This window comes from Dendrobates tinctorius, unplaced genomic scaffold, assembly GCF_039654945.1.
Source record: "Dendrobates tinctorius isolate UK_male_01 unplaced genomic scaffold, ASM3965494v1 ptg000126l, whole genome shotgun sequence".
Classification (NCBI taxonomy): Eukaryota; Metazoa; Chordata; class Amphibia; order Anura; family Dendrobatidae; genus Dendrobates; species Dendrobates tinctorius.
The window spans coordinates 2,430,940-2,447,050 of NW_027361794.1; the positions used below are offsets into that span (position 1 = coordinate 2,430,940).

General features: G+C 42.0%; 1 protein-coding gene across 1 annotated transcript in view; it reads left to right on the forward strand.

The window, feature by feature from the left end:
* LOC141047270 (uncharacterized) overlaps positions 1–16,111 on the forward strand; it is a 74,075-nt gene that overhangs the window by 47,759 nt on the left and 10,205 nt on the right. The window contains exon 8 of the mRNA XM_073542276.1: positions 15,540–15,550. Coding sequence (XP_073398377.1) covers positions 15,540–15,550 — 11 coding nt within the window. The remainder of the gene's footprint in view (positions 1–15,539; positions 15,551–16,111) is intronic.

Here is a 16,111-nt window from a genome sequence, read left to right on the forward strand (position 1 = left end):
CATGGGGATGAATGGAAGACTGCGTTTAATACTCCGGAGGGACATTTTGAGTACCTGTTGATGCCTTTTGGGCTTACTAATGCCCCTTCTGTCTTCCAATCCTTCATGAACGATATTTTCCGAGACTTTGTGAATAAATTTTTGATTATCTATCTGGATGATATTTTGATCTTTTCCAAGGATTGGGACTCTCATGTGGAACATGTTCGGACTGTGCTCCGGATTTTGAGGGAGAATTCCCTGTATGTCAAGGGATCGAAATACCTTTTTGGGGTACAGAGGATTTCATTTTTGGGATTCATTTTGTCTCCGTCAACTATTGAAATGGACCCGGCCAAGGTACAGGTCATTTATGATTGGTTTCAGCCCACTTCTTTGAAGGCCCTCCAGAAGTTTTTGGGTTTTGCTAATTTTTATCGGAAATTTATAGCTAATTTTTCTAGTATTGCCAAGCCATTGACTGATTTGACTAAGAAGGGTGCTGATGTGCTGAATTGGTCTCCGGAGGCTGTTTCTTCCTTTCAGGAGCTGAAGCGAAGATTCACTTCTGCTCCGGTTCTGCGGCAACCTGATGTCTCAATCCCGTTTCAGGTAGAGGTGGACGCCTCTGAGATTGGTGCAGGAGCTGTTTTGTCCCAAAAAGATCCTGTGACATCTAAAATGAATCCCTGTGCTTTTTTTTCCTGAAAGTTCTCCCCATCCGAACGTAACTATGATGTGGGGAATCGGGAACTGTTGGCCATGAAATGGGCATTTGAGGAGTGGAGACATTGGTTGGAGGGAGCTAAACACCAGGTCGTGGTCCTTACTGACAACAAGAATTTGATTTACCAGGAGTCGGCCAAACGCTTGAATCTTAGACAGGCTAGGTGGGCTTTGTTTTTCACATGTTTTGATTTTGTGGTCTCTTTTCTTCCTGGCACTAAGAATGTCAAGGCAGACGCCCTCTCTAGGAGTTTCTTTGCTGATTCTCCTGTTGTGACCAAGCCTGCTACCATCTTAGGCGAGGGGGTAGTTCTTTCTGCCATCTCGCCCGATTTGAGACGTGCTCTGGAAGAGTTTCAGGAGGACAAACCTGAGCGTTGTCCCAGTGGAAAGTTGTATGTTCCTGACCAGTGGAGGAAGAGAGTGATGTCTGAAGTTCATTGCTCTGCATTGGCTGGTCATCCAGGTATTTTTGGTACTAGAGATCTGGTGAGTCAGTCTTTTTGGTGGCCCGCCTTGTCTCGTGATGTCAGGAATTTTGTGCAGTCCTGTGGGACTTGCTCCCGATCTAAACCTTGTTCTCGCTCTAGTGGGTTGTTGATGCCTTTGCCTGTGCCCAAGAGGCCATGGACCCATATTTCAATGGATTTTATCTCTGATATGCCTGTCTCTCAGAGAATGACCGTTATTTGGGTGATTTGTGATAGATTCTCTAAGATGGTCCATCTTGTACCACTCCCTAAGTTGCCATCTTCCTCTGAGTTGGTGTCCTTGTTTTTGCAACAGGTAGTTCGCTTGCACGGGATTCCTGAGAACATTGTGTCTGACAGAGGAGTTCAATTTGTGTCTAGATTTTGGAGGACTTTCTGTTCCAAGCTGGGAATTCAGTTGTCCTTCCCTCCGTCTGCCCGTTGGTCTGAGGGTGAAACGCAGAGGAGAACAAACCAGACCTTGGAGTCGTATTTGAGATGTTTTATTTCGGCTGATCAGGATGATTGGGTTTCATTTTTGCCCTTGGCCGAATTTGCTTTAAATAATAGAGCTAGTTCTGCCACTTTGATGTCACCTTTTTTTTGTAACTTTGGGTTTCATCCTCGATTTTCTTCAGGGCAGGTGGAGCCTTCTGCCTGCCCAGGTGTTGACACGGTGGTGGAGAGAATGCACCAGATCTGGGACCAAGTGGTGGATAAGTTGTCTCTCTCCCAGGAAAAGGCCCAGCGGTTTTCCAACCGGCATAGGACCATTGGTCCCCAGTTTAAGGTGGGTGATATGGTTTGGTTGCCATCAAAAAATATCGCTATGAAGGTGGCTTCTCCTAAGTTTAAGCCTAGATTTATTGGACCTTACAAGATTTTGGAGATTATTAATCCGGTCTCTTTTCAGTTGGCTCTTCCTGTCACGTTTAAGATTCATAATGTGTTCCATAAGTCCTTGTTGAAGAGGTTTGTTGAACCAGTAGTTCCTTGGGTGGCACCTCCTGACCCTGTATTGGTTGAAGGTAACATGGAGTATGAGGTAGAGAAGATACTGGATTCCCGTCTGGCTAGACGGAGACTCCAGTATTTGGTTAAGTGGAAGGGTTATGGTCAGGAGGATAATTCCTGGGTCTCTGCCTCTGATATTCATGCCAAAAGATTGGTGCGTGCCTTTCATCGGGCTCACCCTGATCGCCCTGGTGGCATGGATGAGGGTTCGGTGACCCCCTCCTCAAGGGGGAGGTACTGTTGTGAGTTCATTTTTCCCTTCACCAGTGAGGTCTGATGAACTCCCTCTTCTGGCGAAGGAAGGTAGTGAGGCTGATTACCAAACAGCTGAGCAGGTAGATGATGACTGGGTCACAGGAACTGATGACTGGATATAAGGCAGCCGACGCCCTGCTGCCTTGCCGGTGATTTTCCTGCTGGATTCTTGGAGACCAGTCTGATTTCTGCTTCTCAAAGCTAAGTTTTGCTCTGCCTTTTGTACACTTTAGTTCTGGTTTTGTTTGCCTTTTTTTTGGAGTTCAGCCATCCCCGGCCGGGGGTGAGCTGAATTCCATTTTTGTCTCTGATCTGTTGATCTCTGGCTCTGTCTTCAGAATATACCTGAGTGCTGATATAGTCTTTTTGAAGCCTAGCGACTTCAGGGCCTGTTTTTCCTATCAGTCTGTTGGTTCATTTTTGGATAGGGTTTTTGCGGATTGCAGACAGCAGCTTTTCTATCCTGTCCTATTTAGTTAGCTTGGGCCCCATCATTTGCTCAACCTATCTTTCTATCTGTGTTAGTGTTTTTTCATCTTGCTTCACAGTCATTATATGTTGGGGGCTGCCTATTGCTTTGGGGGCTGCTCTGTGGCAGTTTAGATTTCCCCTTTCTGTCTTTAGGCTAATTTAATTCTCCGGCTGTGATCGAGGGGTCTAGGGCACCGTAGGAACCCCCCACGGCTACTGCTAGTTGTTGTGGATAGGTTCAGGGGTCTGCAATCCGATAGCTTCCAACTTCTCTGGTTTTCTGGACTTAGCTATTATTTTTGTTTTTTCCTCCTTCGGTGACTCATCCATAACAGCCATGGGCTTTAAACTTCTTGATGACACTGCGCACGGTAGACACAGGAACATTCAGGTCTTTGGAGAGGGACTTGTAGCCTTGAGATTGCTCATGCTTCCTCACAATTTGGTTTCTCAAGTCCTCAGACAGTTCTTTGGTCTTCTTTCTTTTCTCCATGCTCAATGTGGTACACACAAGGACACAGGACAGAGGTTGAGTCAACTTTAATCCATGTCAGCTGGCTGCAAGTTTGATTTAGTTATTGCCAACACCTGTTAAGTGCCACAGGTAAGTTACAGGTGCTGTTAATTACACAAATTAGAGAAGCATCGCATGATTTTTCGAACAGTAACAATACTTTTGTCCACCCTCTTTTTATGTTTGGTGTGGAATTATATCCAATTTGGCTTTAGGACAATTCTTTTTGTGTTTTTTCATTTAAGACACATTAAATGAAGATAATAATACCAAAGAATTTGTGTTTGCAATCATTTTCAGGAAGAAACTGAGTATTATCTGACAGAATTGCAGGGGTGTCAATACTTTTGGCCACAACTGTATTAGCTTTTCCCTCGTAATCTACAACCATTTTTTCCTCACAATTTTTTTTAAGGGGCCTACACTTTCACTTATGATTCTTTTACTATTGATATAGTTGAAGAACAGTTTGGGATTAGTTTTACTCTTGTTAGCAATGTGCTTTTGTTTCCCTTTTGGCGGCTTTAATTAGTTTTTTAGATAAAGTATTTGTCATGAACTGGGGGTATTTGGATGCCCCCAGTTCATCAGGGGGATTTATTTTATCCCATTTTCCAGTTCCGGTTTAGAACTTGCAGCTCTCTGGTGCCCCCCTTACCCTCAGGTCAGTCAGGGAACTACATCTAGGATAAGTAGTTGCCAAAATGGCTGCCTTGCTGTGTACTGGCTATTGGACACTCTGCAGTGAGGACTGTATGACTATTCTCAGTCTCAGGCAGGAAATACACTTATAAATCTCCGTCCGTCACTGCCAGGGTCTCCCCAATAACCCAGAACACTTTGCTGCCACCAGCTCCTAATTTTATGATTAATAATGGGTCAGGAGGCAACCCAATCAGTAGCATTGACTTAGTTTGGAGGTGGTGGTAATAAGTTATTAAAGCAAGGAAAACCAAACTAGTAAATATTTTATAGCTTTTACTCCAAAATGAAATTGGTAGTGTTTACAAAAATAGAAATATAAAAAGGTATTGCAAATGAGACAATTACAATATGTACAAACAATTACAAAGTAAAGATGGTTTAAAGGTTAGCTTACGTGTTTCAGTTACTGGCAAGCCAAGTAACTGGTCAACTTGCACAGCTTCTCGTAGCTAGTTCCCCATTCAAATGACACCCTCCTTGCTCGGCTCCCTAATGTTATACCATCTGTTCATAACCTCACTGAGTGGGTGGAGCTATGGAATGTACTCCCCTTTTCAGCCGATACCAAAAACCTTATTACTTCCATATCTCTGGGTGGAAACCTCGTAGAGCGGCGGTGGGATGATTAATATTCTTGTTCTGAAATTAGTTTTCTTTTAAGTCCAAACATGAAGTGGATGCATGACCCGATTAAGCAGCAATCCGTATCTCAGCTCCTGCTGGACGCTGAAGTTTCAAAACCCACCGGCTGGGAGCTCTACCAATGTAGATGTCAGAAATGTATTTGCACTGCCTCTATGGATAATAATCGGTGTTAGGATAATGAAGTTTGCAGGAACATAGAGATTCCCCAAGACCATGTGCTTTTGCACAAGGCTGAATGGTCTGCTCACAACACATTCTCGAGGGAGGGGTGACAAGGTGGGCGATAGCCTGCTTGTGTAATTCTGAGTGATAAGAAAAGCTGCCGTGCGCAAGGCGAAGGGGGGCTGTATGGGGGATCGTTGCTACAGCGTGTGTACTTTACACAGACCTAATGAGAGGGAAGGAAAGTGTGTGTCAGTAAATGCCATGGAAGGTTCTGGATGTGTGCTTAGGATATGAGCATATTCCTACTATCATGACAGTATTTTTCTCCCTATAGTTTTTTAGAGCTTCAACGGTGCCATCCTGCTTTAGTAGTGTAAATGCTTTCTTTTTACTGTTAATTGCCCCTCTTACTTTTTTGTTTAGCCACATTGGGTTTTTCCTATTTCTTGTCCTTTTATTCCCACAAGGTATAAACCGCTTACAGTGCCTATTAAGGATGTTCTTAAACATTTCCCATTTATTTTCTGTATTCTTATTTCTGAGGACATTGTCCCAGTCATCCAGATTAAGGGCATCTCTAAGCTGGTCAAACTTTGCCTTCCTAAAGTTCAGTGTTTTTGTGACTCCCTGACATGTCCCCCTAGCGAAAGACAAGTGAAACTGTAGAATATTGTGGTCGCTATTTCCTAGATGCTCAACAACCTGCAGATTTGTTATGTTCTGTCAGGTCTGTTAGATAATATTAGGTCTAAAAGTGCTGCTCCTCTGGTTGGATTCTGCACCAACTGTGAAAGATAATTTTTCTTGACTATTAGCAGAAACCTGTTGCCTTTATGGGTTTCGCAAGTCTCTGTTTCCCAGTTAATATCCGGGTAGTTAAAGTCCCCCCATAATAAGGACCTCATTATGGGTTGCAGCTTCATCTATCTGCCTTAGTAGCAGACTTTCCATGATTTCTGTTATATTTGGGGGTTTGTAACAGACCCCAATGAGGATTTTGTTACTATTTTTCCCCTCCATTAATTTCGACCCATATGATCTATGTGTTTCTGGAATACGTTGAAGATTTTCGCTTTGTTGCTGAATAATGATATCTCGCCTTAGAAAGTACCTTCCAACCATTACAATAGCTCCTTCATTAACACTGTGAGAGTTAAATCCTTATGTACTCACCAACCAGTGTCTTGTCTGCTCTTATTACAACCTGATATTCGGCACTTGACATTGTTTCTAAGTCTGTTATAAAAAGGTTTACTAACTGATTGAGCTGATGGAAAAATCTTTGTAAATGCAAAACAATGTCTTTTTTTCTCTCAGGTATGGCTTCACAACATCGATCAGCTTACATCTGTTCATCTCCCAAACAGTAAATTTTTAAAAATTTGGGGTCTTCATTTGCTACAGGAAGCATCAAACCTATTTTGCAATATATTTGTCCCTGGATTTCAAAATTCACTATAAATCCTGCTTCCGTAAATCCAGCTGTCATACCAGAGGAGGTCATCTGGAAAGATGGATTGTATCTTTTAATAATTTGCAGTAAATGCTTAGACTCATGAGTTGTTCCCGACATGTGTGAAAAAAGCGGTTTGGGAGGTAGAGTTGAAGGTGGTAAATGGACTTTACCATTTGACCACCACATACCAGGTGATTCCAAGTTAAACTTTTTTGCTTTACAATGTTCTCATATTACGTCCATTGTGCTTATTATGACGTTCAGATGTGACCTATAGTCCTGAATTGGGTTGTAGTGAAACGCTCCCAAACTCAGGCCAGCCCGACTACATAATTTTGACATTCATCCTTTTGTTCAGATGTTTCCGCATCCCTTGATTGGATCCTGTCTCATCCGTTTCTCCTGAAGATGACGCTCGCGTTGCTCAGATGTTTCAGCTGCCTTTGATTCAGCCTGTCTCATCCATTTCCTTTCAAGTCAGGACTCACATTGCTCACTTGTCTCAGCTGTTTGAGTCAGTTTTGCTTTCTTAGCATTTGGATTAACTTGCCCAATAGTTGGACATTTTTTTGGGCGGCATTTTAAAAAAACAGTTCTCAGTATTATGACCCTTAGTAATCACCTCACACTGACCAGAGATCTAATAGGAGAATCTATATATATAAAGCAGATGTGTGACTGCCTCACAGTCAGACTGTTCTAGATGTCCATAGCAACCAATCAGAGCTCAGCTTTCACTTTACCTCAGCAGCTTCAATGCTGAAAGATGAACTCTGGATGTTATAGGTAACTAAAACTACCGTACTGTGAGGCAATTCTCATAAATGAGGCCCCAGTCACTTCTATAACAGCCATTGCTATAATTACAGAATTTAGTGTCTTAATTCTGGGGACCAAATCTCATGAAGGGGGGTTGGATTTTGAGTTTCAATGCTTTCTTAGCATTTGGATTAACTTGACCAATAGATGATAATTTTTTAACCAGCGTTTTAAAAAACAGTCCTTACTATTATGACCCCTAGTAATCACCTCACACTGGTCAGAGATCTAATAGGTGAATCTATATATATAAAGCAGAAAATGTGTGACTGCCTCACAGTCAGACTGTTCTGGTTGTCAATAGCAACCAATCAGAGCCCAGCTTTCACTTTACCTCAGCAGCTTCAATGCTGAAAGCTACACTATGGTTGCTGTAGGTAACCAGAACAATCTTACTGTGATGCAATTCTCATAAATGAGGCCTCAGTTACTTCTGCAACAGACGTTGCTATAATTACAGACTTCAGAGCGACTTATCAGGTTGCCCACCTATATGGTTGCTGCCCCTCTAAGGCTGGTTTTACATTAGCGTATTTTACATGCAGCACACGGCGCCGCTAAGCCCCGCCCCATCCGGTCTTCGCCTCCTACTATTGCACACGGCTGCATGCGATCTGCGCACCCTATCTTTAGCATAGGGTGCGCAGACCGTGCGCTGGCCGTGCGCTAGTAGGATTTTAATGTGAAACCAGACTAAGAGTGACTCTTAGGGCGCTGTCCATCTAAATCTTTAAGACCCTTTGAGCAAAAACTGTGGTTTTCCATTCAACATACAGACACCCATTTTCTCCTTTTATTTCTATAGTCTTAATTCTGGGGCCCAGGTCTCAGAAGGGGGAAAATTTTGAGTTTTAATGTTCACAGTATTTTTAGTCTGGTGTTAAAGACGGGACATTCAAAATTTCACTCTGATCAGTAGAAAAATGTGGTTTTGTATTCAACAGCCTACCATACACAGATTTTCTGCTTTATATATATAAAATAATAAATCTCTTTATTATCTTCAGTAATTGTATTATTACACAGGATTTTTATGATGTTACATCGGCTCATCTTCTTCTCATTCAGGTCTCTACAATATCGGATCCTCTCAGTGAAGATCTTCTATATAACAGAATTTTCCTGATTTACTCATCAAGGATGGATATGGACAGAGACAAGATGGCGGAGAGGATATTACACCTCACCCTAGAGATCCTCTTCCGGCTTACTGGAGAGGTGAGAGATTCTGATGACGTCACATTACGTCATTCTTATCTATGGGAATAACAGATGGACAGAACTGGAGAGGTGAGGACTCTGGAAATGTCTGTAGTGAGATTTATTAATGTGTCTCTTCATAACCAGGGTTACACAGTAGTGAAGAAGACCTCTAGTGAGCGCTGTCAGGACCCTGTGTCTGAGGGATGGGGAAGACCCCTGAGCCCAATCCTAGGGCCTCCACCTCACCGCCTGATACATGAGGACATCAATGACCAGAAGATCCTAGAACTCACCTACAAGATGATTGAGCTGCTGACTGGAGAGGTGACACTGCTGGGAATGCTGGGACATTATACAGTAACGCTATGAAGGAATCAGGGGGATGACAGTATCATTGTATGTGTCAGGTTTCTATAAGGTGTCAGGATGTCGCTGTCTATTTCTCCATGGAGGAGTGGGAGCATTTAGAAGGATACAAAGATCTGTACAAGGACGTCATGATGGAGGATCCCCAGCCCCTCGCATTACCAGGTAATATACAGGTCTAAATACACATGGCCTATAATTATCTGTATGTAAATTCAGTCCCAGTATGTGTTTCCTCCAGATCTATCCAGTAAGAGGACAACACCAGAGAGATGTCCCCGTCCTCTTCTTCCACAGGATTGTAAACAGGAAGATCCCAATGTTCCTCAGGATCATCAGGTAGATGGAGAGAAGGTGTCATGAGATCTCCCCTATGATGTGTAGACGGCTGTGAAGGTCTTGTGCTCAGTCTTGTTTTATCCACCAGTATTATATGCTTTATACTTGTGTAATGAGAACGGTGGAGATGGCAGGATTAGAGCTGATCATAGATGGGACTTCTCCATCTGTCACTTTTACAATATTTGTTTCAGGGTGAAGATCTGACCCATATTAATACTACAGAGACATATGTGAGGGGTGATGATCGGTGTAAAGAGGAGATTCCTACATATGGCTACGCAGGTGAGTAGTAACCACTAAATGCAGGGAAGTCACAAATTCTTCTCAGTCACCACACCGGTTATAAATGCTTTATCGGTGGTGAAGTCCAGCCATATCACAATCGTGAGATTGTGATTTTGCCTTTAGATCACAAAATTTTACTCCACCCAAAACTGTTCAAATGACTTTGGGTATGGAAAGCACTACTATAGAAAATACATCCTTGAAGATCCACCTATCTAAATTAAATGACGTTACCTGTCCAGATCTGTAAACTTTGAAGCCAAATGACAGTGTACATAGAATGTGCTGACAAGTTAGAAAATCACTTGAAGAAAAATGTTATGATGGGCCTGTAAGAGAAAGTGGAGGGTAATGGTGCTGTTGTCTTTCTAGATCCCTGATATCTTGAAGGATGAATCTCCCTTCTCTCCCTTCTGTGCTGCTGAATGTGCTCATATGGTCCCTACAAGACCAGGTCCAGTCTTTCTGGCCAAACTTTACTGTAATGATCGACAACATTAAAGTGAACTTGTCAACAGGATTGTGCAGAGTATCCCCCAGACAGTGTCAAGTTAGCACTGTTATACTGATTAAAATGATACCTTGGCTGATGAAATCCTTCTTGCAGTTGTTGTTTAACCCCTTAACGACCAGAGGTATTATTGGTTTTGCATTTTCATTTTTTGCTCCCCTTCTTCCCAGAGCCATAACTTTTTTATTTTTTGGTCAAAATGTCCATGTGTGGACTTATTTGCAGGACGAGTTGTACTTTTGAATGACACTATTAGTTTTAACATATCATGTACTGGAAAACGGGGAAAAAAATCCATGTGCAATGAAAGTGCAAAAAAAGTGCAATCCCACACTTGTTTTTTTGTTTTGTTGTTTTACTAGGTTCATTAAATGCTAAAAACCGACCTGCAATTATGCTTCTCCAGGTCATTATGAGTTCATAGACACCAAAGATGTCTAATTATTTTTTATCTAAGTGGTGAAAAAAATCCAATCTTTGTTAAAAAAAATAAAAAATTGCACTATTTTCCGATACCCGCATTTGTCTCCTTTTTTCGTGATCTCGGGTTGGGCGAGGGCTTATTTTTTTACATGCCGCGCTGACCTTTTTAATTTATACCATTTTGGTGCACATATGATCTTTTGATCTCCTGTTATTTCATTTTAATGCAATGTCATGGCGGACAAAAAAACCTAATTCTGGCCTTTTTACTTTTTTTTCTTTCTACACTGTTTAGCGATCGGGTTAATACTTTTTTTTATTGATAGATCGGGCAATTCTGAACTCGGCAATACTAAATATGTGTATGTTTGATTTTTTTTTATTGTTTTATTTTGAATAGGGCAAAAGGAGGATGATTTGAACTTTTATAAATTTTTATTTTTTTTACATTTTTAATAACACTTTATTTTTTTTTTTTTTTTACTTTTGGCATGCTTCAATAGTCTCCATGGGAGACTAGAAGCTGCCATAACCCGATTGGCTCTGCTACATACAGGCGATGATCAGATTACCTGTATGTTGCAGAATTACTCACTTGCTATATGTGCCGACCACCGGGCAGCGCTCATAGCAATAGCAAGCTGGCAAAGAGAACCATACAACTCTGCAGGAGACCTCTGCTTGTCATGCCAACCCATCGGTGACCTGTGATCATGTGATGTGGGTCACCGATGGGTGGATTTCAGTTTGACATTTAATGGGTTAATAGCCATGGCTGTTTCGGGCACATGTCAGCTGTCCAAAACAGCTGACCTTTGCCGAGAAAGATGTGGGCTCATCGCCGGAGCACACATCAAAGGGAGGGTGTCCGACGTTGGCGTAATATTATGCTTGATGTCGGAAAGGGGTTAACCTTTAACCTATATGCATGGATCTGGACTTACACAGAGACTCCTAGATTTGAACGATGGTGTTACTAGCTGTTCGGTGGTGTGAGATGGCAAGAAGAATAGTCAAATAGCTGGGTCAGAACCAGAAGGGCAGAGAAAATACAAAATCATAAGACACGAGTAGTCAGTAAAGGGCCTGGGATCGCAACAGAAAACAAATACACAAGCCGCGAGCTGAGCACCGAGGGGACTGAACCAGAGAACAACATGGCTGTGTCTGGCAGCCTCCAACAATATGCCTTGAGCTTTAGAAGGTTGTGGTGCTTTCCAATTGGCTGAAACAGGGCTCAGAGTACTTCAGCTGGACAGCACACACTCTCTTACTGCCAGACTGGACTGTACTATTGGTCCTCATCATCCTAATCTTAGTGACTGAACATAGCCTGCGCCACCTAGAGCTTCTGGTTCCGACACCTCCATCAACAGTGCGGCCTGCAGAATGAATATGGCCTTGCCTGGTGACAAAAGCAGATTTCACAGGAGCAGATCCCAGAGAACATGTGACACACTTTTGCAGAAGCCCTAATATGACAAAATGGCAGAAATCCAAAGCAGTAGAAATCCCCATAAGTGACTCCACTTTGGAAATTATAACCCTCAGTTAATTAATCAATGAAGTGGTGACTATTTAGACTCTACAGGCACTTTCCGGAAATTGGCACGCAGTGGATGTTGGAGAGTAGAGATGAGCGAACTTGTTCGGAAAGCGTTTGCCAATCTCAAATTCTGCATAAGCATTGCTCATTTGGATTTGTGTTTGGATTCCCGAGTATTTTTCTTCAAAGTCATCAAAATTTACGCACAGTTCACTATATGATCATGTTTCCACTAATGCTTTTATTAGGACTTTGGCTAGGTTAGTGGTGAGTGGGGGGACTTGTTTTATGAACGGAGGGAGCGAGTAAAGGTGAGGGTAGCGGCGGAGTGTTTTTTTTTTTTTTTTTTTTTCTTAATTAACTTAATGTGTGTAGATTCCGACAGCCAATCAGGATACAGAAACCATCCTGACACGATATATAGACATGTTATTTTGCTGGAGCCATTTTATCATTGCAACAGCACAGAGAGCCTGGTCTTGCTTCTGCAAGTTGTCACGTATGTCTCATTAACTTACCTCTCATGGAAAGTGTTTTTTATCGTTGCTATAACGTCAGTCAGGCGGGTTTCGGAGTTGGCTGCTCTATCCTGTCAAGCCCCGTTTCTGATCTTTTACCGGGTTAAGGTGGTTCTCAGACCGGCCCCTCCTTTTCTGCCAAAGGTCGTTTCCTCTTCTCACATTAACGAAGACATTGTCTTGCCCTCATTTTGCCCAGCACCAGTACACCTTGTGGAAAAGGCCCTTCATACGTTGGATCTAGTGAGAGCCCTCAGGAGGTATGTATCATGGACGGCGTCTTTTCATCAGACAGACACGCTGTTCGTGCTCCTGAGGGTCGCAGGAAGGGGCTCGCTGCCTCAAATTCGACCATACGCAGGTGGATTAATTTGGCTATTCAGGAATCTTACCGCGTCAGGGGCACACCTATTCCAGCAGGGATCAGGGCACACTACACATGGGCAGTGGACGCTTCTTGGGCCCTTCGGCACCAGGCAACAGCAGAACAGATTTGCATGGCTGCAACCTGGTCTAGTCTACATACATTTTCAAAGCACTACAATATCCACACTCAGGCTTCAGCATCTGCAAGTCTGGACAGAAGGATTCTCCAGGCAGCGGTAGCGCACCTATAGACAGATGGTACTAATGGCTTAATCCGTTGGGTCAGTTTCCCACCCAGGGACTGCTTTAGGACGTCCCACGGTCCTGTGTCCCCCAATGAGGCGAAGGAGAAATAGGGATTTTTGTGATACTCACTGCAAAATCCTTTTCTCCGAGCCCTTTATGGGAATGTCTGAGCCTGTACATGGATGAGAAATCCTGTCACTTTAAGTATATTCGTACACTGAGCGCATCGCTATTGACATACACAAGTGGTCAAAATTGTTGGTACCCCTCGTTTAATGACAGAAAAACCCACAATGGTCACAGAAATAACTTGAATCTGACAAAAGTAATAATAGCTAAAAAATCTATGAAATGAACACATGTAAGTCAGACATTACTTTACAACCATGCTTCCACAGAATAAAAAAAAATAAAACTCATGAAATAGGCCTGGACAGAAATGATGGTACCCTTAACTTAATATTTTGTTGCACAACCTTTTGAGGCAATCACTGCAATCAAACAATTCCTGTAGCTATCAATGAGACTTCTGCACCTCTCGACAGGTGTTTTGGCCCACTCCTCAAGAGCAAACTGCTCCAGTTGTCTCGTGTTTTAAGGTTGCCTTTTCCAGATGGCATATTTCAGCTCTTTCCAAAGATGCTCAATAGGATTTAGGTCAGGGCTCACTTCAGAATAAGTCCAATGTTTTTAGCTGTGTGTTTTGGGTCATTATCCTGTTGCAAGACCCATGACCTGCAACTAAGACCAAGCTTTCTGACACTGGGCAGCACATTTCTCTCTAGAATCCCTTGAAAATCTTAAGATTTCATTGTACCCTGCACAGATTATAGATACCCTGTACCAGATGCAGCAAAGCAGCCCCAGAACTTAACAGAACCTCCTCCATGTTTCACACTAGGGACTGTGTTCTTTTCTTGATATGCTTCATTTTTCCATCTGTGAACATAGAGCTGATGTGCCTTGCCAAAAAGTTCCATTTTTGCCTCATCTGTCCATAGGACTTTCTCCCAGAAGCTTTGTGGCTTGTCAACATGTAGTTTGACAAAATCCAGTATGACGTTTTTATGATTTTTTTTTTCAACAATGGTGTTCTCCTTGGTCTTCTCCCATGAAGTCCACTTTGGCTCATTCAACAATGGATGGTGCGATCTGACACTGATGTTCCTTGAGCTTGAAGTTCACCTTTAATCTGTTTAGAAGTTTTTCTGGGCTCTTTTGTTACCATTCGGATTATCCGTCTCTTTGATTTGTCATCAATTTTCTTCCTGTGGCCATGTCCAGGGAGGTTTGCTACAGTCCCATGGATCTGAAATTTCTGAATAATATGTGCAACTGTAGTCACAGGAACAAGCAGCTGCTTGGAGATGGTCCTATAACTTTTACCTTTTAACAGGTTTGTGTATAATTTTCTTTCTAATCTCCTGAGATAACTCTCTCCTTCGCTTCCTCTTGTCCATGTTGAGTGTGATACACACCATGTCACCAAACAGCACAGTGAGTATCTGTAGCCCTATATACAGGCCCACTCACTGATTCCAAGATTGTAGACACCTGTGATGCTAATTAGTGAACACACCGTGATTTAACAGGTCCCTTTTGTCACATTATTTTCAGGGGTATCATTTCTGTCCAGGCCCATTCCATGAGTTTTATTTTTTTTTTAAATTCTGTGGAAGCATGGTTGAAAAGCAATGTCTGACTTTCATTTGTTCATTATCATAGATTTTTTTAGTTATTATTACATTTGTCAGATTCAAGCTATTTCTGTGACCATTATGGGTTTTTCGGTCATTAAACGAGGGGTACCAACAATCTTGACCACATGTGTATCACCATGACTAAGCTAAGTAGCATTTTCTAACATATATATACTCCTGATGAACGTCATGTGAGAGGGGAAACGCGTTGCGTTTATTCTCTTAAATATAGATGCTCTGTGGGCTATTTTTGTGTGAGGAGCTCTTCATTTACTTTGCTCCAACTATGGAGACATGAATTGGGGGAGTTGTGCAGGGATCAACTGGGGGGAGTTTTTCTACGAAAAATCATGTACATTATAAGTGTGGACATCCGTCAAATTTATTGCATCTGTGTAGCACCATGAACCACATGCATCCCATTGTTGAGCTCCCTTGAAACTATGCATTATACTTTATATTTGTGTGGGTCCATGGTCCCATTAGATAGGGACTGCTTCAATACGGGTTACCTTGACGAGGTGGAGCACCTTGGCATACATTTTTTTGCAAAAAAATGTATCGACTAAATACCCTGTATTTGTTGTTACCTTTTATCAGCACTTGCTGACTACTGTCATATGTCTTACTGCAAGGTATTTCTGCACATTTGTCATTCTGTGCTTTTTGTTTGTGTTTCGGTCAGTGGGTGGTGTGAACATTGTCCAACAGACTTGTTCACATTTGTGCATGTCACATGTGTTTTTAATTCAATTTTATACAGAACATACAGTTTACATTCAGGGCTATAGCACGGTATCTCCCTTCTTTATAGCTTTTGTTTATGTGCTTACTCAGACAGAACATGGACAGAGTCTGTCCAGCTACCAGCTGCTTCAGCCCATTTTCTACCTGTGAGTGCCAGTGTGTTTTATTCTTTTCTCAAATTTTATCATCCATTCCTATCTGTTACCCTTGTGAAAATAAAAAAAAAATTGGATCTAAAGTAATTTTTTTGTGAAAAAAGTTAAATGTTCATTTTTTTCACATTCCAAAAATTCTGGGGAAGCGCCTGAAGGGTTAATAAACTTCTTGAATGTGATTTAGAGCAGCTTGAAAGGTGCAGTATTTACAATGGTGTCACTTTGGAGTATTTTTTGTCATATAGGCTCCTCAAAGGAACTTCAAATGTGGTCCCTGTAAAAAATGAGAAATCGCTGGTCAACTTTTAACCCTTATAACTTCCTAACAAAAAAAATTAGTTCAAAAACTGTGCTGATGTAAAGTAGACATGTGGGAAATGTTATTTATTAACTATTTAGCGTGACACATCTCTCTAACTTAAGAGCAAAAGAATTCAAAGTTTGAAAATTGCAAACTTTTCAAATTTTCGCCAAATTTCTATTA